Source organism: Hemibagrus wyckioides, linkage group LG01, assembly GCF_019097595.1.
Source record: "Hemibagrus wyckioides isolate EC202008001 linkage group LG01, SWU_Hwy_1.0, whole genome shotgun sequence".
In the NCBI taxonomy this organism is placed as follows: domain Eukaryota; kingdom Metazoa; phylum Chordata; class Actinopteri; order Siluriformes; family Bagridae; genus Hemibagrus; species Hemibagrus wyckioides.
The window spans coordinates 3,345,780-3,367,639 of record NC_080710.1 but is presented as its reverse complement, the minus strand read 5'-3'; the positions used below and the strand labels follow the sequence as shown (position 1 = coordinate 3,367,639).

The 21,860-nt window shown below is 43.1% G+C and overlaps 4 protein-coding genes across 10 annotated transcripts in view; 1 reads left to right on the top strand and 3 right to left on the bottom strand.

Annotated features, from left to right (window-relative positions):
- Positions 1-41: 41 nt before the first annotated feature.
- grnb (granulin b) lies at positions 42-7,942 on the bottom strand. 2 transcript variants are annotated; one of them, XM_058395581.1, is made up of 17 exons: positions 7,808-7,941; positions 6,391-6,446; positions 5,161-5,301; positions 4,911-5,048; positions 4,709-4,804; positions 4,280-4,409; positions 4,136-4,183; positions 3,629-3,715; positions 3,313-3,404; positions 3,095-3,233; positions 2,907-3,004; positions 2,583-2,825; positions 2,246-2,488; positions 1,868-2,146; positions 1,496-1,735; positions 1,191-1,415; positions 42-1,001 (listed from the first exon to the last, which is right to left on the bottom strand). In XM_058395581.1, exons 3-17 carry the CDS (start codon positions 5,299-5,301, stop codon positions 891-893), a joined length of 2,310 nt encoding a protein of 769 aa, XP_058251564.1. In that variant the 5' UTR covers positions 6,391-6,446; positions 7,808-7,941; the 3' UTR covers positions 42-890. The 2 variants fall into 2 exon arrangements, with proteins under 2 accessions (XP_058251564.1, XP_058251574.1); XM_058395591.1 differs by lacking the exon at positions 3,629-3,715 and having other exon boundaries at positions 7,808-7,942.
- A 238-nt stretch (positions 7,943-8,180) lies between these two features.
- On the bottom strand, positions 8,181-19,838 carry pus3 (pseudouridylate synthase 3). 5 transcript variants are annotated; one of them, XM_058395633.1, is made up of 9 exons: positions 19,019-19,838; positions 17,945-18,052; positions 17,311-17,401; positions 10,336-10,724; positions 9,840-10,117; positions 9,582-9,765; positions 9,388-9,497; positions 9,050-9,228; positions 8,182-8,932 (listed from the first exon to the last, which is right to left on the bottom strand). In XM_058395633.1, exons 4-9 carry the CDS (start codon positions 10,708-10,710, stop codon positions 8,658-8,660), a joined length of 1,401 nt encoding a protein of 466 aa, XP_058251616.1. In that variant the 5' UTR covers positions 10,711-10,724; positions 17,311-17,401; positions 17,945-18,052; positions 19,019-19,838; the 3' UTR covers positions 8,182-8,657. The 5 variants fall into 5 exon arrangements, with proteins under 5 accessions (XP_058251593.1, XP_058251616.1, XP_058251600.1 ...); XM_058395617.1 differs by lacking the exons at positions 17,945-18,052; positions 19,019-19,838 and adding an exon at positions 17,612-17,751; XM_058395610.1 differs by lacking the exons at positions 17,311-17,401; positions 17,945-18,052; positions 19,019-19,838 and adding an exon at positions 12,519-12,659 and having other exon boundaries at positions 8,181-8,932.
- Positions 11,654-17,317, top strand: cdk5 (cyclin dependent kinase 5). Its single transcript, XM_058395645.1, has 12 exons — positions 11,654-11,849; positions 12,525-12,613; positions 12,695-12,762; positions 12,883-12,943; positions 13,164-13,220; positions 13,306-13,401; positions 14,069-14,143; positions 14,368-14,464; positions 14,550-14,621; positions 15,139-15,197; positions 15,289-15,369; positions 16,303-17,317. Exons 1-12 carry the CDS (start codon positions 11,813-11,815, stop codon positions 16,387-16,389), a joined length of 879 nt encoding a protein of 292 aa, XP_058251628.1. The 5' UTR covers positions 11,654-11,812; the 3' UTR covers positions 16,390-17,317.
- Positions 19,839-19,933: 95 nt separating the features above from the next.
- cers2b (ceramide synthase 2b) overlaps positions 19,934-21,860 on the bottom strand; it is a 9,765-nt gene continuing 7,838 nt past the window's right edge. Inside the window, exons 9-11 of one of the 2 annotated variants that reach the window (XM_058402576.1) lie at positions 21,181-21,287; positions 20,944-21,097; positions 19,934-20,792 (exon numbers count right to left, since the gene is read on the bottom strand). In XM_058402576.1, coding sequence (XP_058258559.1) covers positions 20,637-20,792; positions 20,944-21,097; positions 21,181-21,287 — 417 coding nt within the window. In that variant the 3' untranslated portion in view covers positions 19,934-20,636. The remainder of the gene's footprint in view (positions 20,793-20,943; positions 21,098-21,180; positions 21,288-21,860) is intronic. The other variant, XM_058402566.1, reaches the window with a different exon arrangement.

Below are 21,860 nucleotides of genomic sequence, written 5' to 3'. Positions count from 1 at the left end.
ACCCGGGGTTTCTGTTTACCCAAACAGTCGTAACAAAATACTCCCATTTCCAAGCAGTTTATTTCCATCAGAAACAAAGATCGATCCAAATACTAATTGGAAAAAATAAATAAATAAAATCTTGATTTGAACCATGTCACTGAAAGTTAGTTTAAAAATCATATTGAGTATCATTTCAAAAGCAAGTTGTTTCAGAGGTGTGATTTATCAAAATCTTAACATGCTAAAACTTTGTAGTATGCGATCAGAGGCAAGTATACACAACAAGAACAACAAATTTGAAGCGGTCAATAAAATTATAAATATTTTCCTTCAACAATATAATTCTCAAGGCAACATTGGATGACTCAGGCTAATGATGAACACCTAAATACATCGACTGGTGTGCTTTCGATCGGGTTTATAACTCACTGTTAGTGATAGTGATCATTTTGCAATGTCAGCCATTTTTACTTCCATGGCGGCTTGTGCTTGGACAACTGAAAGCTGTTTCGATTTGTCTGCTTCACGTTCAGATACACAATACATTCAGTTCCGTCTCTGAGACACTCAAGGTCTTTCTATCCTTTCTTCATACATTTCCATTCTTCATACCTGAGGAGAAATGTTTTTTTTTTTTCGGCGACAGTACTTGCACATGAATAAATGGGGAAAAAAACAACAACTTGAGAGCTTGGAGTGATTGGAAATGAAAAGGAAAACTGGAAATGTGTCATTGTTTCGGTGTTGGATTCTGTCAGTTAAAAAAAAAAACAAACAACAGAATGATCTCTCGGCATTCCTAGAACAGCAGGAAAATAATAATAATAATCTAAAGGCAACTACGCTGTACTGTCCCTCATCCTGATATGGACTGCAGTTTAATGATGCAGTTTAGTGATGACGTTTCTCTACAGTGAATTGTCCCACCACGTGGGCGGAGACGCTTTAGTGCAATGTTTTTCAGGGTCACAGGCGTATCCCTTAGGGCAACAGTACTTCATGTCGTCACAACACACCGCCTAGAGACAGAGGAGAGAAAAATAAATGGAATGAAAGGGACAGAAAACATTAATTGTTTAGTGAAAACACTGTGTTGACTCCTTATGGAAAACGTCACCATGTCAACAATGAACGGCGTTTCTGTGAATGAGCGGTTACTATAGAAACGATCTAGAACCTGCTTTAGACAATTCTGTCCGATCAGATACCTGCTCAAATGGACAGCAGGCCCACTCGGAGTCGGATGACCGACAGCAGGTCTGAGTCTTAGTGCAACGTCTGGTCGCGTCACACATCAGCTCGTCTTCGTCTTGCGTGTGTATGAGTGCGAGTGCGACCGCGTGTGTAGTGGAAGGTTTGATGCAGGTTCCGCTCTTCAGGTCGCAGGTGTAGTCGTGAGGGCAGCAGTGCTTGTGGTCCTCACAACATACCGCCTACAAAATAAATAAATAAATCACTCACTATACATGTCCCAGTGAGCGAGTGTTTATTAAAAACCCCACCCCAGACGCACCTGAGCCAGCGGACAGCAGCCCCACTTCCCTGTGCGTAATTTGCAGCACGTGGTGCCGGCCGCACAGCTGGTGGCGTCGTCACACTTCATGTCCCCGAGGTCGCTGGTGACCTCTGACCTCATGGCCGGCTGCTTCTTGAACCACGGGATCTGGTGGTTTCCCTTGGTGCAGGTGGGTTTCTCCTTATCGCAGGTGTAGCCGCTGGGACAGCAGTGATCTCCGTCCCCACAACACACAGCCTGCGGAGAGATGCGTGAAGTCCAGAAAGATTTCACGAGTAGAAATGTGGTTATAATGGACGATGGCAGGGGGGGGGAAATGAGAAAGAGTGGAAGGATATATAGAATATAATATAACTGTGTGAGTGTGACCTGTGGCAGAGGGCAGCAACCCCACTGGCTGAGTTTTGTCATGAAGCAGCAGGTGTTGCCCCTGGGGCAGCTGGTCCTTGCGTCACACTTGGGTTCATGTTGCGAGTCTGACACCACGTTAGAGCTGGGGTCAGCGAGGGTGCTACGCATCACACTCAGCGCTGGCTGCTTTATGACCCACGGCATGCTGGGTAGAGTAGGGTGTTCACAGGACTCGTGAGCAACGTCGCACTTGTAGCCCTGAGGACAGCAGTGCTCGTGATCCTCACAGCAAACGGCCTGGGAGGTGACAGACGTGTACGTGTGTGTTAGAGGGAAGTTCATGCATACTTGTATACAGTAGATAGTTTGTGTGTGTGTGTGTGTGTGTGTGTGTACCCGTGGCAGCAGGCAGCAGGCCCAAGTTCCTGATTCCTGTTTACAACAGGTTGTACCCGTTAGACACACTGAGGTCTCATCACATTGTTCGTTCTCAGGCTCCAGGGCCACGGCGGGCGTCTTGCTCACCCAGGGCACGGTCAAGCGGGCGCCCACATCTGAGACACTGTCACACGTCCCCGCCTGCACGTTACACACCGTGTTGTGAGGGCAGCAGTGTAGATGATCCTCGCAGCACACAGCCTAGAGAGAGAAGAAATAAACCACATTCAGGGTTTAAACTCCATTCCACCAGTTTCTATAGTAACGGTTCTTTCATATATACACGTGCACCCACTTGTGGTAGAGGGCAGCATCCCCACCCCCCGGAAGCCATCTTGCAGCAGGTAGTATCTTGTGGGCATGAAAAGGACGGGTCACATTTTTCATCAACAGGCTGTGAAGGCTGTGAGAAGGCGGGAACTTTCTTCACCATGGGAATGGAGAGAGAAAGGTCCACAGGGTCATCACACGTGCCCATGGAGAGGTTGCACACAGTGGCTTGAGGGCAGCAGTGGACGTGGTCATCACAACATACTGCCTAGGGGGGAGAAAAAATCACAATTTTATTTTTGAAAATAAATTAAAAATAACAAGGAATTAAAGCTTGGATTTTTGATACCTCAGGCAGTGGACAGCACGCCCAATCACCGTCTGGTTTCCTACAGCAGGTACTGCCGGACGGACATGCTGCCGTGTCGTTACAGGCCACCGAATCCACTACACATACACAATTATTTTCTTGAGCAGACATTTCCAGCTTCTGCTTATTAGGCCTTGTGCCCTAGAGTTCAAGCCTTGCATGTTTACCTGTATTCTTCAAGCGCAGAGTGGACGTGGCCTCAACATTCATCATATTCAGCTCACTGGCCATGTCACGGGTGTTGTGTTCAAGGTCACAGGTCGTGCCCTCAGGACAGCAGTGCACATAATCCTCACAACACACAGCCTAATGACAAAAAGCCAGAATTAAACAGGCGTAAAAGAAAATAGGAAAAAAAACATTAACAAAAAAAGCAATTACACACGTTCGGCATGGGGCAGCAGCCGTAGCTCCCGTTTGCTAGTTTGCAGCAGGTTGTGTCATCTGGGCACATGGACACTTTATCTGGACAAATCACTTCACACACACAAAAACAGCAGGGCATCAAAGCTCGTGGAGGCAATGCTGAAGAGGAACTCTTCCAGGAACTGTGGTTCTCCTACTGGATCTTTTTAGTTCTCTATAAATTGACTTCAAAGATCATCAAGTGAAATATCTTTTAGGCTTAAGTGTGTTTACACCACGGTTCGAGGACCTATGAACATCATAAACGAACAGACAAAAACCAAAAAAGGTCACACCTTTATCATGTGATGGAAACTGCCGAGTGTGTAACAGGTTATCGTCACTGATGGACAGGATTCGTTTGCTGAAACGATTCAGTCCTTCTGTGTCAAGATGAATCAAGAGTCATTTGTTTACAATGAATGAAGCGAAACGTTTCCAGATTTATGATTACAAAACAAATGTCACATAGGATCATTTTAAAAGTCTGAATTGTGCGAAACATATCTGCAGTATCCACTCCCTGCGATTCAGTGAATCCTTTCAGACAAAGATCTAATGACTCACTGACTCATTGAGAGTCCTGCAAATCATTTCATCCTGTAAGTTCAAGAATATTACAAAATAATACAACACGCCAACAATTATTATTAATAATAATTAATAACTAACCCTAACCCAAGGATCAGCTACACATGTGCTGTGCAACTGAATCAAATGATTCACCTGAACCAACTCAAATGAATCAGTTCATTGAAATGATTCTGTGAAAAGGCTTTTTTTTCTGAAGCTTGCTGTCTCACCATCATTACTGCCGGGGAACTTCACAGATACCTCTTTAACCACTGCATCTGAAAGGTGAATGTACACACACACACACACACACGCTCATTATATTCAAAAGAGAGTGTTATTAGTGAGGCGAGGGACAGGAAGTGATGTCATACCTCTGCGGATCGCAGGGAATTTTCTCAGGAGAGGGGTGGAGCTTCGCACAGCTGATACACACTTCGAGTGAGGAAGGTCACAGGTCGTGCCCTCAGGACAGCAGTGTCTTTTGTCTTCACAGCACACCGCCTACATACACACACACACACACACACAGTTAGAATAGTTCATTAGTCTAAGATTACTCACTCCACATACACACAATCAATCACAGTGCACACAGACAGACACACAGACACATATAGAGATGGAGAGGCAGACAGACAGACACGTATAAAGATGGACAGACAGACAGACACATATAGAGGTGGAGAGAGACAGACACATATAGAGATGGACAGACAGACAGAAAATCACGATGCACACAGATCCAGGTCACATATAATGAGACAGAGAGCCACAATGCAGACAGACAGAAAATCATGTACATTAGGCATTGGACAGCAGCCCCAAGTCCCATCAGGCATCTGGCAGCAGGTCGTATCATCTGGACACTCAGACTCCTGGTCAGGACACACCACTGCCTGTGAGTGACAAAAATGAACAACTATGAAAAAGTATGTTGTGTCGAACATGTCGTGTCATGCAGTTCAAATAATAATGTGATTAGTGTGTGTGTGTGTGTGTTACCTGAGGTAGGGTAATCTGTTTGGCATCGACTCTCCTCACCCACTTCAGAGTGTGGGTCTTGTTCACACACGTGCCGTGCTCCATGTCACACAGTGTTCCTTCATGACAGCAGTGCAGGTGATCTGAGCAGCACTCTGCCTGTACACACACACACACACTTAACACATTATATAGATGAATGAAAATAAAATGCAGGTGTTATACACAGTGCGTGTGTGTGTGCGTGTATGTTTGGGGCACACACACTTACGTTAGGCAGTGGGCAGCATCCGTATCCGCCCCACGCCGTCTGGCAGCAGGTGTTTCCATTTTCACACATTCCTCCATCGGGGCAGATGAGAGCACTACACACACTCAGCATACACACCAACACACACACACTCACACGCATCTGTGACAAAGACAGAATCTTGGTCTTAACGTCCATCAGTTTCAAAACTGTTTTGTGGTGAAGCTTAACACAGATATACAGAGAGACACAAAAGAGAGGCAGAGCTGTAAAAGGTCTTTGAACCCTGGCTGTAGGATCTCAATAAGAGCTTGAAAACAAGAGGACACAGTCCAGTCCTTTATCAGAACAGGTCACGACTGTGTGTGTGTGTGTGTGTGTGTGTGTGTGTGTGTGAATGATGATAATGATCACACCTGAGTAGGTTTTTTTTTAGTTCAATACACAGAGTATGATTCTAGGTCATTTAACCACCAGTTCTTTAAAAACCCAACATTTAAAACAAATATACACTATATTGGCAAAAGTATTGGGACACCCCTCCAAATCATTGAATTCAGGTGTTGGGCTCGGCCCCTTAGTTCCAGTGAAAGGAACTCTTAATGCTTCAGCTTCATACCAAGACATTTTAGATAATTTCATGCTCTCAAAGGTGTTCTATGGGGTTGAGGTCAGGACTCTGTGCAGGCCAGTCAAGTTCCTCCACACCAAACTCACTCATCCATGTCTTTATGGACCTTGCTTTGGTCACTGGTGTGCAGTCATGTTGGAACAGGAAGGGGTCATCCCCAAACTGTTCCCACAAAGAGCATGAAATTGTCCAAAATGTCTTGGTATGAAGCTGAAGCATTAAGAGTTCCTTTCACTGGAACTACAACCCCTGAACTCAATGATTTGGAGGGGTGTCCCAAAACCTCTGGTAATATAGTGTATATTTAACGTTGTTGCTTTGGTATAAGATGAAATAAAAGCAGTCATGTGCTGTAATAGAAAAATAATGACTCTCTGAGTTACTATTAATACGGAAACAATACAGATTTAGGCCAAAAAAAAAAAAAAGTTCCACAAAGGGCCGTGTGGGTGCAGGTTTTCATTCCAACCGAGCAGAAGCCACGCCTGAGTCTACTGAAAGCCAAGATCAGTTGATTAAACAGGTGGAATCAGGTATGGCTTCTGCTCAGTTGGAATGAAAACCTGTACCCACACGGCCCTTTGTGGATCCGGTTTGACACCTATGATGTAGACGCTCACCTTTGGCGGACTTCAAATGTTCTTGAGACCTTCACGTGAAATCCTTCAACTTCAACCTAAAACCACACACATACCAAATACACACAAATTTATCAATTCAATTAAAAGATTCTTTTTTTAATACTATGTCTAGGAAGGAAAGTGACCGTTTTCTTTAGTTATATTATGTAATTTGTATGTAAACACACACATAGATCAGGCATAACACTGTGAGCAGTGCCAGGTGAAGTGAATAAGACTGATGATCTCCTCATCATGGCACCTGTTAGTGGGTGGGATATGTTAGGCAGCAAGTGAACATTTTGATGCGTTAGAAGCAGGAAAAATGGACAAGCGTAAGGATTTGAGCGAGTTTGACCAAAAGGGCCAAATTGTGATGGCTAGACCACTGGATCAGAGCATCTCCAAAACTGCAGCTCTTGTGGGGTGTTCCCGGTCTGCAGTGGTCAGTATCTATCAAAAGTGGTCAAGGAAGGAACAGGGGTGAAGCAGCAACAGGGTCATGGGCGGTCAAGGCTCACTGATGCACGTGGGGAGCGAAGGCTGACCCGTGTGATCCGATCCAACAGACAAGCTACTGTTGCTCAAACTGCTGAGGAAGTTAATGCTGGTTCTGATAGAAAGGGGTCAGAATACACAGGGCAGGACGGGTCAGCGCTGTTTTAGCAGTCCCAACACCAATAATAAGCAGGTGGTCATAATGTTATGCCTGATCGGTGTATGTATGTACCTTTTCTCCATAAGAAAAGTGCACACTTTTAGTGCGCAGTAGAAGTAGGTGAATTGCGACACAGCCCACCGACAGAAGGCGGATCCAAACAACACAAAAACAAGCCTTATGGACTGAATAATAATTTTTCTACACACGTTTTCTCAGCGATTTAATGCAACTTTTCTTCACTACATAATACATATCTAGCAGAATATTTGTACAAATAAGGGATAAAAAAAAGAACTATTGCGCCATGGAGTAGTCACATACAGTGACACGGCAATGCTGTAAAAAGTCTTAATATTAGCTTAAAATGAACATTTTGTCATTACTAACATACTGAAGTGAATTATATCATTACTACTGATTAAAAACTGTGTGGGATCTCAAATAAAGCCATAAAGACACCAAATTCATGAAACTAGCTAGCTAGTGGCTCGGTCCCAAACTGCGCCGTAAAAAATCATCGAGTGAACTTCGCAGTTTCCACAAAGGCTGGCTTCATACACTACTTAGTGATCCTACATAGGGACGAATGAACCATTTGGGATTCGTCCGGATACATATACATACAGTGTTGGCTTATATATATATATAAATATATAAATCAGCTAACTGAACTGGTTCTTAAAATAAATAAATAAATAAATAAATAAACGCGTATAACAGATTTGCTGCATAAAATGGCGTGGAAGACTAGCTTACCTGCACGCGCCGTGGTTTTAAGAGTCTGGAAAAAGCGCCGCTGTGGTAAATAATCGGCTAGGGAAATGAGCTTAAAGAGTTCACGTGATATGTGACTTGGTCACGTGGGGCTTTGTTAGTGGGGAAACAAACACGGCTCGCGCTTCCCTACAAAACGCGCACGTGAGCCCTCGTTTGGCTGAAGTGAAAATATCCAACATGGCGGCTGTTAGCGCGACTGTTTAAGCAAAAGAACAAAATAAGTCGTTTTACTGAATAAAGCTTAATACAGAGTTAAAAAATACATAAACAAATAAATAATGGAGTTTAGTTTTTAATTATTATTATTATTATTAATTTTCCATAAAATCAGTGTCCTGTTTGAATAAATGAGGCGTACTTCATCATGGACTCGTTAGTTTTTAATCCAAATGAAAATGTACACAACTGAAAATGATTCGATTAAGAAATTCACAAATAAAATATTTAAAATAAAAAAACACAATAAAAAATGGAGTAATATGTTAACATCACTCGTGTCCTGCTCCTCCAGAGCCGTTTGTAATTATGCACTACAAGTTCCCCTAACTTTTTTTATTTCTTTTTTAGGTATCTGGCTTCTTAACAGATCCTGCAGGATCGGAAACGTTAGCTAAACCAACCTGCTAGTTAGCACGGTCATGCCTTAACTAGCTAAATGGCCCTGAATTCAAATAGTTACTGAGGGAATAAAAAACCCTCGTTTTGATGCAATCAAGTGGGATTGAATGTAAGCTCCGCCCCCTTTCTGATAAAGAACTCGACAAACCCCAGAGATTGATGGATGGATCGTCTAATTTTCAGTCTGTAGAAGAAGCGGATAAACAAACAATTATGAGGGCTGTAAAGTTATGTCTGTTTGGCTCAGCAGGTCGGCGTCTTCTTGATTCTTGGAGCTGGCTTGATGCGAATGTTTTGACCTCTTGCCCCTGAAGACGGTGCTGCCCTCCTCCCCGCCCTCTCCTTCCTCCCGCTCGAGTCTTCCTCTCTTCACAAAGTGCTGGATGCGCGACTCCAGGCTCTCGCAGCGCGGCCGCTCCAGCAGGGGGCGATAGTTGCGCTGTCGGGATCCTTCCATGAGGCAGCACGGTATAACCGGCGCTTTATCTGAGGGTCGAACATGAAACTTTATTTAGGTGCTTTAGATTAAACTCACCCGATTGGTCAGAAGGTGGAAAATAATGAACAAGGTGTATTTCTTACACACCGTGTCTGATCACACACCTGTGTCGGGGCTCTGGAGGCCGTGGATCATGCCGTTCAGCACCTGAGCTCTGACTGCAGTCTGAGTCCAGTGTTGGAGAAGAGAGCTGAGCACGTGGCTCTCCTCTTCAGGCTCGCTAATCCACCTCAGGCCATCGAAATGGCACTCGTACAACACCAGAGGGTAATCCACTGCCATGCTGAAAAAATATCCACAACAATCTCGTCATTAGGACGAATATTCGACAAAACACAACGCACGTTTTCTCCGTGTTACCTTCTAATTACCTTCATGACACATTTCATCTTCTATTCAAATGACAGAATACACTACGCACAAAAACCATCAATTGTGTCACCTGTACTGAGGCTTCCTGGGATTGTTCTTAACATCCAGGAGCTGGTTGATGACGTCAGGAGCTTCCAGTTTCTGGCCAATCAGAAGCAGCACCGCCATCATGCAACGAACCTGCACAAGAAAGAACGTTAACAGCCAAAATCAATGAGCTAGAAGAGAAAGAATATAAAAACAACGTCTAAAGCGTGTGCTGACCTGGTGGTACAGGAAGGCGAGACCTTTCACCTCGAACACGTAAAGGCGCTGAGGGTCGGAGGGGGAGGGGTGACCGGGTTGGCACGGCTGAACGCTAGCGGACGTGATGGTCCTCTGGAACTGCAGAACTCCGTTACCAACGTCCATCTTACACAGGTTCCTGAAGTCATGTGTGCCTTCATATCTGCACACGATATATTAACTGTATGAGAAGACACACAACACCACAAAACATCACAACCACATTGTTTCCTGTACCGTTTAGCTGCTTCAGCCATGAGCTGGACGTCCAGGTCTCCACAGGGAAAGTAGTACCGGTATGTTCTGGACTGGCAGTCGAAGCGAGCGCTGAAGCCGATGGGCACCGGAGACCAGCCGAGAGCCCGGATATCAGGAGGAAGGACTCGGTTCAGCATCTTCACATAAGGCAACTCTGCTTTCGTCTCAGCTCCACCCCCGGCTTTAGGTTCGATGCCATCAGGAACGGTCACACCCAGACCGCTGAACTGACTCGAGCGCAGGTCAATAGATATGACCTGCAATACAGCATCATTATTATTTTAATCACATCTCTATTTATTCTCATGCTCTTTACTTCCTCCCAACAGAAGAACATTACGGTTTCTCCACCCTAACTGCTGGAAGAACGTCATGTGACCGAAATCAAAAACTGGAGTAACTGGAGTAACCAAATGCAGGCATATCCTCCAGCTGGAATAATCAAGAAGACTGGAACGTGGTGGTGGTGTTGTACCTGTGAGAAAGCGCTGACTCCTTTATCCGTGCGGCCGCAGCGGTGGTAATTGGAGCTCTGCCTGTCCTGGACCAGCTTTGTTTTCAGCAGAGCCTCAAACACCCGCGCCTCCACCGTGTTGTCAGTGTTCTCCTGCACAGCAAATCCCTGGTACTGCCAGCCCAGGTAGGCTAGACGCAGCGCCACGTGGCGGCGCGGGTGTGCGGCAAAGTCGAACGCCTTCTTCCCTCTCTTACTGTTCCCGCTGTTCTCCTGAGCCTTTAACGGCGGCATCGTCCCCTGGTCGCTCTTTCCTCTTAGCTGGTACTTCAGTCGCTCCACTTCCTCCTCCAAAGCCTTCACACGGGCCTGCAAGGCTTCCTTGGATGCACTCATGATGCTGAAGACGTCTGTCCAGAAAAAAAGACAGAGTAGGTCAATAATGAAAAGATGCAGCAGATGACACCAGATGAAGTTCTTCCTGGTTCTGGGGATGGAGATGTGCTTTAAATTAAAAGTGACCCTAGAAACATAATGTTACTGTGTAGGTGTCTTCCTGGTTTCCTTCCATCCTGAAGAAGTGCACCTAACAAGTGTGTCACGTGGATTAGGACAGAACCTCGTTTTCTCCATTCTAAACGCTTATGGCACCTTTAACTCACGTGCGCTCTTTTTAAACACATTTAATGCACAAGAAACACACATGTCTTGGTCCATAGATGTTGTTTAGCAAATAAAAGAATAAAGTTTTGGCAAGAAAAATAAAAGCTCAGTAAAGGGACACTGCTGCTTCGGGATTATTTTAAGACAAAAACAGCACTCGTATTACAATTAACGTCCCTTTCATACAAAATATATGAACATTCTTACCTTAAATTCCACTAAAGGTGAGATTTCACGTGTAAATAAAGCAAAACTGCAAAAAGCACGTTTATTTCTTATCCACATGAGGGACACACATACATGAGGATACCAAAATAACCGGTTTTGGAACAATAGTGCACTAGGTAGGGTATGTAAACGCTATCGCACGAAGGTCACGTAAGTAGGGAGAAAGACGACATTTGGGATTGGTCCATGAAGAAAACGCGGAAGTTAAAATCTCAAACCATACGTATCAAAATAAAGGTATATTTAAAGACGGCTGCGTAGAGGTCAAATTCCAGATTCCGTGATACATTCGAGAAAACAAAACTGAACATTAAAACACACAAGGATAAATAATATTAATAATCTAATAATTTAAATGTGATGGTAACTGTATGTACCATTAATTTCGTACAGTTGCAAGTCATCATTACTTTTATTTTGGAAAATAGAGTCCTCACACCGCCGCCATCTTGGAGCAGCTGTCTTCTCCATACGCCCCTTCGCTTGTTGACGGCATCAACTGGGAAGCCCAGTGATCATATTAACGTTGGTCCGTTAACCAAGCGGTACTGTGGCTTATTTCAATAGGAATTAAAAAGCGGCTAGCTAGTTTTGAACTGGCTGAAACATGCAGAAGTATGAAAAGTTAGAGAAGATCGGAGAGGGTGAGTGGGAGACGTCAGGCTTCCTGTGCGCCGGTTGGGAGAGACGCTCGTGCCGTTGCTAGCTAACGGCTAGCGTAAGATTAGACTCAAAGATCTAATTAGCTTTACTGGTTAAATATACTTGAGACACATTAAATTATTTATTTATTTTTATTTTACGTGTAATGCGTATTGAATGTTTTAAGTTATAGTTTTGCTTGTATGCATGTATGTATGTTTATTAAGCGATTCATCATGCAGCGTTCAAATGCAACCCGTCATTCAGCGTTTTCGACTATTTTGCACTATTTGGGTTATGATGTATAAAAAGGCGGCTCCTTTTCTACAAACATCACAGTACAGCATCATTAATACTTTTGGCCTCTACCTCTATTTCCTTAACATTTTTTACAGGATATGAATCATTGTGTAAATGTTCTGTGTGGAATAAATCACTCGGTCACGCGCTACTACAGGAAAATGATCAAGGACATGATGATGAAGATGAAAACCCAGGGCTCCTGTTAAAACCCACGAGAGTTGATTATTTTCCTGTAACAGCACGCACGACCCGTTTAGAGCTACAAATGCAGCGTTCATCAAAACTGCATTAAATTGTTCAACGGTATTGGAGTGCATGGAATGAATAATGGGAGATATATAGGGAATATTAATAATAATAATTATCACCTGCAGGTACCTATGGCACAGTGTTTAAGGCGAAAAACAGAGAGACGCATGAGATCGTGGCTCTGAAGCGGGTCAGACTGGACGATGACGATGAGGTAAGGAACACACACACACTGGCCATCACAAACACTGCATGTCTCGAAGGGACGCTTTAATGCAATGTGCTCCTTGTTCAGGGTGTTCCCAGTTCAGCCTTGAGAGAAATCTGCCTCCTGAAAGAGCTGAAGCATAAAAACATTGTGAGGTAAACCCCATGACACCTCTGTTCATCCGCACTCACGTGTCATTTCCTCAAATCACCTCCCTCAGCCACAACGGAAATTCTACCATGACTTACTGATTTTTGTTTCTCTTATATTTTAAGACTACACGACGTGCTGCACAGTGATAAAAAGCTGACGTTAGTGTTCGAATATTGTGACCAGGTAAGATTCCTGATTTTCTTTAGTACAGTGATGGAATTTGGGGATATGCTGTTTGTGGAAAATAATCAATAAGCAAAGACAGATCATCATAACCCCTTTTACATGTTGACATTGGAGATTCCCGTTCCATAAAATATTAAATAAACATCATCTTATTAGAGCTTAGAAACTCTGACCAATCAGCATCCAGAACTCATTCAGTGACGGTTTTCTTTCTCAGGATCTGAAGAAATATTTCGACAGCTGCAACGGAGACCTGGATCCTGAGATCGTGAAGGTTGGAGCTCTGTAATGTCCAAGTGGATTGCGTGTGATATTACTTTTGGATTATGTTGCTGAGTTTTGTTTTTGTTGTGCCGCAGTCGTTCATGTACCAGCTGCTGAAAGGACTCGCCTTCTGTCACAGCCGCAACGTCCTTCACCGAGACCTCAAACCACAAAATCTGCTCATCAACAGGGTAAAGCCATTTCACTTAAAACTGAAAACAAACACACTGTCTAGTTTACACACACAAGAAGTGATGGTCATGTATACACACTGATCAGGCATAACATTATGACCACTGAGAGGTGCCGTGGATAACACTGAGTATCTCCTCATCATGGCACCTGTTAGTGGGTGGGATATATTAGGCAGCAAGTGAACATTTTATCCTCAAAGTTGATGTTAGAAGCAGGAAAAATGGACAAGCGTAAGGATTTGAGCTTTGAGTTTGACCAAAAGGGCCAAATTGTGATGGATAGACCACTGGATCAGAGCATCTCCAAAACTGCAGCTCTTGTGGGGTGTTCCCGGTCTGCAGTGGTCAGTATCTATCAAAAGTGGTCAAGGAAGGAACAGTGGTGAACCGGCGACAGGGTCATGGGTGGCCAAGGCTCATTGATGCACGTGGGGAGAGAAGGCTGGACCGTGTGAACCGATCCAACAGATGAGAAGTTGTTAATGCTGGATCTAATAGAAAGGGGTCAGAATACACAGTGCAGGATGGGTCAGGGCTGTTTAAGCAGAAAAAGGGGGACCATCACAGTATTAGGCAGGTGGTCATAATGTTATGCCTGATAGGGAGGAATAACACTAATCGTTATTTATTTCATTTTTACTTTTATTCTTGTATTTTATTTTAGAACGGTGAACTGAAGTTGGCAGACTTTGGGTTGGCCCGAGCGTTCGGGATTCCTGTACGATGTTACTCCGCCGAGGTAAGAGCATCAAAACGTATACCGATTGGTCCAGAGGCTTTGACAGTGCAGCGGCGAATACGTTATTGTTTCTATAGCAACAGCTTCTTCATGCTGTGTTATAGCTAGTGAGAACATCAAAATGCAACTATAAACAAACTAAAAACTACACTCTGTGTGTGTGTGTTGTTTTTTGCATTAATGTTGGGTTTAAACGTGTAAACGGCACATGGACATGTTTTCAGGTGGTGACGTTGTGGTACAGGCCACCAGACGTGCTCTTCGGTGCCAAGCTGTACTCCACCTCCATCGACATGTGGTCAGCTGGATGCATATTTGCAGGTAGAAAATAAATAAATCTTAAATCGTTTATATTGTACAAAAAAAAAAGTTTAAAACCTGACATTTTTATTCTGTTTGCTTTGAGAACTGGCCAACGCCGGACGGCCGCTGTTCCCCGGAAACGATGTAGACGACCAGCTGAAACGGATCTTTAGATATCCTTTTGATCTAACACACACACACACACACACACAGTTTTAACTGGTACATAAGCACACTGTTTGTGAATAGCTGTACTCCTAGAACATCAAAATAATAGTTTTTTGTTGTAGCCTTCAGCAACATGTACTACATTGTCAAAAGTTTTGGGACGTCTGTCTTTACATGCACATGAATGTAATATGGAGTTGTTCCGCCCTTTACAGCTATAACAGCTTCAACTCTTCTGGGAAGGATTTCCACAAGGTTTAGGAGTGTGTTTATGGGAATTTTTGACCGTTCCTCTAGAAGCGCATTTGTGAGGTCAGGCACTGATGTTGGACGAGAAGGTCTGGATCATAGTCTCTGTGTATTTACACTGTGTGTAAATAAATACAAACAAATCAGAAAGAAGAATTCATTTTTAACGCTTGATAATGAAATTATTTGTGATTCACGGGCTTGAGTTTATATTTAGTACATCACTTATTATTTTGGATTCTTTTATACTTTATTCTTTAACCCTTGAATCACATTACTGGGCACACCTACAGAGGAACAGTGGCAGACCATGACCAAACTCCCTGATTATAAGGTAATCTAGAACACACTGATCTGAGCGATGGCATCTGAACTAGCGTTAGAGGATTATTTTATTTGATTATTTGTCTCTCTGGTCTTCACAGCCGTATCCGATGTACCCTGCAACTACGTCGCTGGTGAACGTCGTCCCTAAACTCAGCAGCACGGGACGGGATTTACTACAGGTGGGTCGTACTACAGGTGACGTGCTGTCAAACATCAGAGTCATGCGTTATTGCATCATAAAACATAACAGCCTATCATTTTCTAGTATGCAAATACATCATATTGCCAAAAGTATTGGGACACCCCTCCAAATCATTGAGTTCAGGTGTTGTTTTTCAGGGGTTGGTCTCGGCCCCTTAGTTCCAATGAAAGGAACTCTTAATGCTTCAGCTTCATACCAAGACATTTTAGACAATTTCATGCTCTTTGTGGGAACAGTTTGGGGATGACCCCTTCCTGTTCCAACATGACTGCACACCAGTGACCAAAGCAAGGTCCATAAAGACATGGATGAGTGAGTTTGGTGTGGAGGAACTTGACTGGCCTGCACAGAGTCCTGACCTCAACCCCATAGAACACCTTTGGGATGAATTAGAGTGGAGACTGTGAGCCAGACCTTCTCATCCAACATCAGTGCCTGACCTCACAAATGTGCTTCTAGAGGAATGGTGAAAAATTCCCATAAACACACTCCTAAACCTTGTGGAAAGCCTTCCCAGAAGAGTTGAAGCTGTTATAGCTGTAAAGGGCGGGAGACAACTCCATATTACATTCATGTGCATGTAAAGGCAGACGTCCCAGTTTTGACCTGGCTCACAGTCTCCGCTCTAATTCATCCCAAAGGTGTTCTATGGGGTTGAGGTCAGGACTCTGTGCAGGCCAGTCAAGTTCCTCCACACCAAACTCACTCATCCATGTCTTTATGGTCCTTGCTTTGTGTACTGGTTGGTTGGGAGCATGAAATTGTCCAAAATGTCTTGGTATGAAGCTGAAGCAAAGGGCCGAGTCCAACCCCTGAATTCAATGATCTGGAGGGGTGTCCCAAAACTTTTGGCAACATAGTTTATGTTCCGTTTCCACTAATTACTTAATAACTCTGTTTTTCTTTACAGAATCTTCTCAAGTGCAATCCGGTGCAGCGGATATCAGCGGAGGAAGCGCTTCAACACCCGTACTTCGCAGATTTCTGTCCGCCCTAGTACCCAAAACTCTCAAACCCGGACCAGCGTGGTCGTACCTCACACACCCCCTCATCTTTCCTCACACCTGTTTAGACACAACATTACCGATCACGCATATCCGTATTAGTTCCACTCCGTCGATCATGGCCAAAGGCAACAATCTGTTTTGTTTTTTTAAGCTCAGATGTTCAAACGGTTATTATTCTTATTCCTATTTCATTTTATTTGCACTTACTGAACAGAAGCTAAGTGTGCGCAGAGTGTTAGTCGATTCTCAGTGTTTACTAAAGTTTTAACTTTTACCGACTGTATTGTGGAAGGATTTAGAGAGTTCGTTCTGTCTCCCATTATCTACAGAGGTGCCAGCTGATACTATTTCGCTGTAGCAGTTTCAGGTTTTTAAACATTTTTGTTTTTTGCTGAAAAAGCAAATTCACCGAAGGGGAAAGGACATGGCGTGTGCGGTATCTTTCCTCACTGTTGCTTGGCCTATATCTGTGAAACAAAAACTGGGCTATTTGAGTCTACTAGAATGTTCTTGGCACCTCATTTCTCTTTTCAAGATAGTAGCTGCATTTCATGTGCTCGGGTTCAGGTTCCCAGAACATGAAGCTCCAGGTTCACGTATACTATTTTTAACGCAGGTGTTTTATCTGTATCTGAGCCTGTATTAAAGTGCAGAGGATGATACACGGGCGTGAGACAGAGAGGTTGAATATAACAGCCGGGATGTATTTACATTGTGTTAACAGTAATGCTGCACCTCATACACACGTGTCTCAGTGTGACGGCTGCACTGAGGATGAAACGATGGTATGGGAGCCGAGTACGAGCGTTCACACTGTGTATATATAGCTGTGTGTGTGTGAGATAACCCATCATAACAAATACATCAGTTAAAACCTATCCACGTCTGTCTAAGGACGTGTCAAGCCTCACCAGCAGTCAGTCATGATGATGTAAACCGGACACACGTCATCATCAGTTTGGTTCATGATCCGATCAGTCCAGGCCGGGTTTTCCCATCATGCTGCCCTCAACATCAACACAGAAAGGTACAGAACAGAGTTCAGCTCCAGAACAACAGAAACCTAAATCTCTTACTGCAACATTAGTCTTTATTATGGCTTGTAAAGTCAACTAGAATGCACGTATTTATTGGTTTATGAATGTTTTAGTAGATTTTTTTTCTTTTAAGGATACAGCAAAAGAGGGTTAGGATTACAGTGTGAACATTTACTGGTTTATTTCAGAAGTTTTGCCTGGTTTTTTTTCCCTCCAGAATTTGAAAGGTCCAGTTGTGGATGAACGGTGGATCAACAGAATGACCAAAACTTCTAAAATTTGCCAGGAAATGAACTCATTCCAGGTGTTTTTAACCCTGTAGCACACAATAAGCTTGGAATTATTATTATTATTATTTTTGGTTGTTCTCCATTTAGCACTCTGCTGTACGTGTGATTTATGATGTAAGATTTTTCACACTGATTAAATACATTTCATGAAAAAACACCTCTGTATTTGATTGTACTGATCTACAGTAGTAGTGTATCAGTTTCAGCATGCTCTGTACCTTGTTTGATGAGGTTACTCCCCCATTTCCAGACCATCTGATGAACCTTTTCTAGTAGAACCCACTTTGCTAGGTTATGAGAGCTCTTCCTTCTTAGGCTGTTTATAACTGTCAAATAAGTAAACGGACATAAAGCAAATAATCATGCAGAAACATTTACTCAGTATGGATTGACCAGAATGACAAAGAAAACTAAAACAAAATGCCATGAATTGGGGATGGGGGTTCATGGAGTTTCTCTCCTCCATTATCTGTAATTACGAGCATCCAGGTACACTGATACTCTGTATTGCCAAAAGTTTTGGGACACCCCTCCAAATCATTGAGTTCAGGTGTTGTTTTTCAGGGGTTGGGCTCGGCAGCTTAGTTTCAGTGAAAGGAACTCTTAATGCTTCAGCTTCATACCAAGACATTTTGGACAATTTCATGCTCTTTGTGGGAACAGTTTGGGGATGACCCCTTCCTGTTCCAACATGACTGCACACCAGTGACCAAAGCAAGGTCCATAAAGACATGGATGAGTGAGTTTGGTGTGGAGGAACTTGACTGGCCTGTCACACACTAACACAATCGACAACCCCACAGAACACCTTTGGGATGAATTAAAGCGGAGACTGTGAACCAGGCCTTCTTGTCCAAAATCAGTGCCTGACCTCACAAATGTGCTTCTAGAGGAACGGTCAAAAATTCCCATAAACACACTCCTAAACCTTGTGGAAAGCCTTCCCAGAAGAGTTGAAGCTGTTATAGCTGTAAAGGGCGGGACAATTCCATATTACATTCATGTGCAGGTAAAGGCAGACGTCCCAGTTTTGACCTGGCTCGCAGTTTTGACTAAGGGGCCAAGCCCAACCCCTGAGTTCAATGATTTGGAGGGGTGTCCCAAAACCTTTGGCAAAATAGTGTATTTCATCAGTGCTCTGTAGTCTTAGGATGGATAGAGTGTTTGGTCCTGGGACAGGGGATCAGGGTGAGATTGGTAATGAGTTGATGGAGGAAGGAGCTCTGACTACAAACATCCAGCTGTTCTCCTGATCTAGAAATTTCAGCAGTGCAGTTTGAGTGATCCTGTACCTAATTGTCGCTGACAGGACTGGATCCTGACGAGGTCCTCTACTGTTGCAGCACATCTGCCTCGAGGTATAGAGATGCTTTCTGCTCCGTATGGCCGTAAAGAACGTTGGCCGCATCCTTCCTGTTTCAACTTGAACCTGTCTGGATGTTCTTCTCCTCTGACCTCACTCAACAAGAATGAATGCAGCGGATTACGACATGCTTTAATAACTATGCAAAGAATGTCACATCAGCTGTGATTCTCACTGGTTTATTATCTCCATCATCATCATCATCATCATCATCATCACATTCATCATAATCAAAAAAAAAAAACATTTCAGCTCAAAAAACTGAACAATAAAAAAATAATAACACTGTAGTTAAGTTTTGGCAGTGAGGACGCAGCAGTAATTCAAAATAGAGAGAGAGAGGTGGAAGTCAATGAAAAATTATTAAGCACACTACTATCTTTGGTCGTATGCAATTTGGGATGCAGCCTTGTGTGCTTTTTGGGACACAACCAATCTTTTAGCATTTATCACTCTTGTTCTGATGTATTATTAACTAATTTGCAAATTGGAACACAGCCAACATTTTCCTTCATATTATACTAAAAGTATGTGATTTGGAACAAGGCCAGTTTTCATTATTCAGTTTTGTTCTTTTCCATGTTAGCTACCTTCATTACAGTTCAGCAGGGTGGTGATATGTGGTTTGGGATGAGGCCGGTGTGTGTGTGTGTGTTCGACAGAAAACGCTGCTTAAAGGACGTGTCCCAGATGTACTGCTTCACTACACTTGGTGTTCTGCAATATATATATATATATATATATATATATATATATATATATATATATATATATATATATATATATATATATATATATATATATATATATATATATATATATATATATAATAAATATATATATATTTATTATTTACACACATACACAAGCAGCTGTGTAGATTCACATGAAGATTTTGATTTTAACGTGACTGCTGTGCGACAGCGAGACAGATTTGGTGTTAAAATTAAACAGAAACAGAGCAATGACGGACAGACGAGGACAGGAAGGACATATAAGGCACGAGTCAGTAAACTAAAGACCGTACTGCAGTCTATCCCACCCCCCACCCTCTCTCTCTCTCTCTCTCTCTCTCTCCTCAGATATCTCTCTTTCTGGCACTTTGGTATCATTATGCATACAGTAATGCACCAAATCCATATTAGAGCCTCAGATCCCTAGCTAGGGGACTACTGAAGAGTCACACGTTCCCTGAAAATTAGTGTCTTGTCATCGACTTGGATTTATTAAGCGTGAATGTTTTCTTTTAATCAACTCCATTAGTCCAGATCTAGCAAATGAATTAGCTACTTAGCTAATGGCTTGTCAAATAAAACCCATATTTTACACCTAGACCTAAATTTGGTGTTGTTACAGAAACAACAAAAAAAAAACAAAGAAAAAACAAAAGGAAGCACCAAAATGATGGTCATGTGACCTCATGACATGATCGGCAAATCCCAGAGGCTCTTCTCTGGGCCTGGAGGTGAGCTAGCGGTTAGCAGTGTCTGTAACAGAGTAGCATACTCACATGGTAATGTGTGTGTGTGTGTGTGTCAGTTTCTTTATCAGTGTGTTTTGTGATGGTTGCGGTGGTTGTTGTTGTGTGTTGTGTAGCCGTTCCTTATCGTTCCATGCTTCTTTATCTTGCCATTCCTCTCCTCGTCCTCCTCCTCTGAGTCGTCCGTCTCGTCTCTGTCGCTCCTCTCGTCTTCCACGATCTCCTGAAGGACACGAGATTTAGTCAGTTGTTCAATTAAACTACTATAGAAGCTTTATATAATGTTATTTCAATTAAAGCTTGATAATAAGTGGTAGTCATGACAGGTGTATGTGTACAAGTATGTGTGTGTGTGTGTGTGTGTGTATACGTACGTTGCGGGGCAGGAAGCGCAGCGCCATGCGGATGATGAGTGCGGCCCAGAATACGTGTAAAGACTGCAGCACTAGCAGAAGCCCGTTAAAAAAGTAATATCCGAAGAACGGAGGGTAGATGGTGAGAGGATACACCCACGTACAGTACAAGATCCTGACACACACACACAGAGGTTACACAAGGGTTTATCTTAATATATCTCTGTGTGTGTTTGTGTGTGGGGTGGGGGGTAGTACCGGAATGGGAAGATGATGAGTCGGGTGACGATGAAGAACAGAGCAAACACAATGAAGATGTAGTTACACGTATTCCTCCATCCTGCATAGTTAAACATCTTTGCTGACTGAGAGAGAGAGAGAGAGAGAGAGAGAAGCAAATATGTAGGTAAATGTTCTAGTATTTGGGTTAAGTTTCCTTTTCTAGCCACCAGAGGGAGCTGTTCTAAACTGTCAATTGTGGAAACTACAAGCATCACTTTCTCTCTCCGTTTTTTTATTTTTCCTGATTTTCTTTCTTTATCTCTGACCCCCCTGGTCTGTTCTTTTTCTTATTCTTTCTTTCTTTCTTTCTTTCTTACTTACTTTCTACCTTTCCTTCTTCCTATCCCATCATTCCTTCTTGCTTTCCTTCTTCCTTTCGTAATGATAGATGTTTAGGTTACATACAGTAATATAGTGAGTAGCTCATACTTGTTGTGACATACGCAGCTAGTATGGGGAATTTGGGGGTCAGAAGGTGAGCCTAGCAGAAATGACCAGAGAGTGTGCATGTTGAACGGTTGTTACATGATTGTTAATAAAGGCTCAGAACCGGAGAACACCTGTATCGCCTCTTTTATATGATATACTAACATTACACCTTCCTTCCTTCCTTCCTTCCATCCATCCTGCTCCCTCTGTCTCTCCTATTCTAGGGA

Coding starts and splice junctions, on each gene's coding strand:
- pus3 (XM_058395633.1), bottom strand. CDS start 10,710: ATGAGTGCATCCAAGGAAGCCTTGCAGGCCCGTGTGAAGGCTTTGGAG. Junction 9,229..9,387: donor CCCAGGAAGCCTCAGTACAG/GTGACACAATTG, acceptor ATATTTTTTCAG/CATGGCAGTGGATTACCCTC. Junction 8,933..9,049: donor CCTCCAGAGCCCCGACACAG/GTGTGTGATCAG, acceptor TTCGACCCTCAG/ATAAAGCGCCGGTTATACCG.
- cdk5 (XM_058395645.1), top strand. CDS start 11,813: ATGCAGAAGTATGAAAAGTTAGAGAAGATCGGAGAGG. Junction 14,622..15,138: donor GCTGAAACGGATCTTTAGAT/ATCCTTTTGATC, acceptor CTTGAATCACAT/TACTGGGCACACCTACAGAG. Junction 15,198..15,288: donor CCAAACTCCCTGATTATAAG/GTAATCTAGAAC, acceptor TGGTCTTCACAG/CCGTATCCGATGTACCCTGC.
- grnb (XM_058395581.1), bottom strand. CDS start 5,301: ATGCGTGTGAGTGTGTGTGTGTTGGTGTGTATGCTGAGTGTGTGTAGT. Junction 3,716..4,135: donor GTTCCCCGGCAGTAATGATG/GTGAGACAGCAA, acceptor ATCTTGACACAG/AAGGACTGAATCGTTTCAGC. Junction 3,405..3,628: donor GTTTCCATCACATGATAAAG/GTGTGACCTTTT, acceptor GTGTGTGTGAAG/TGATTTGTCCAGATAAAGTG.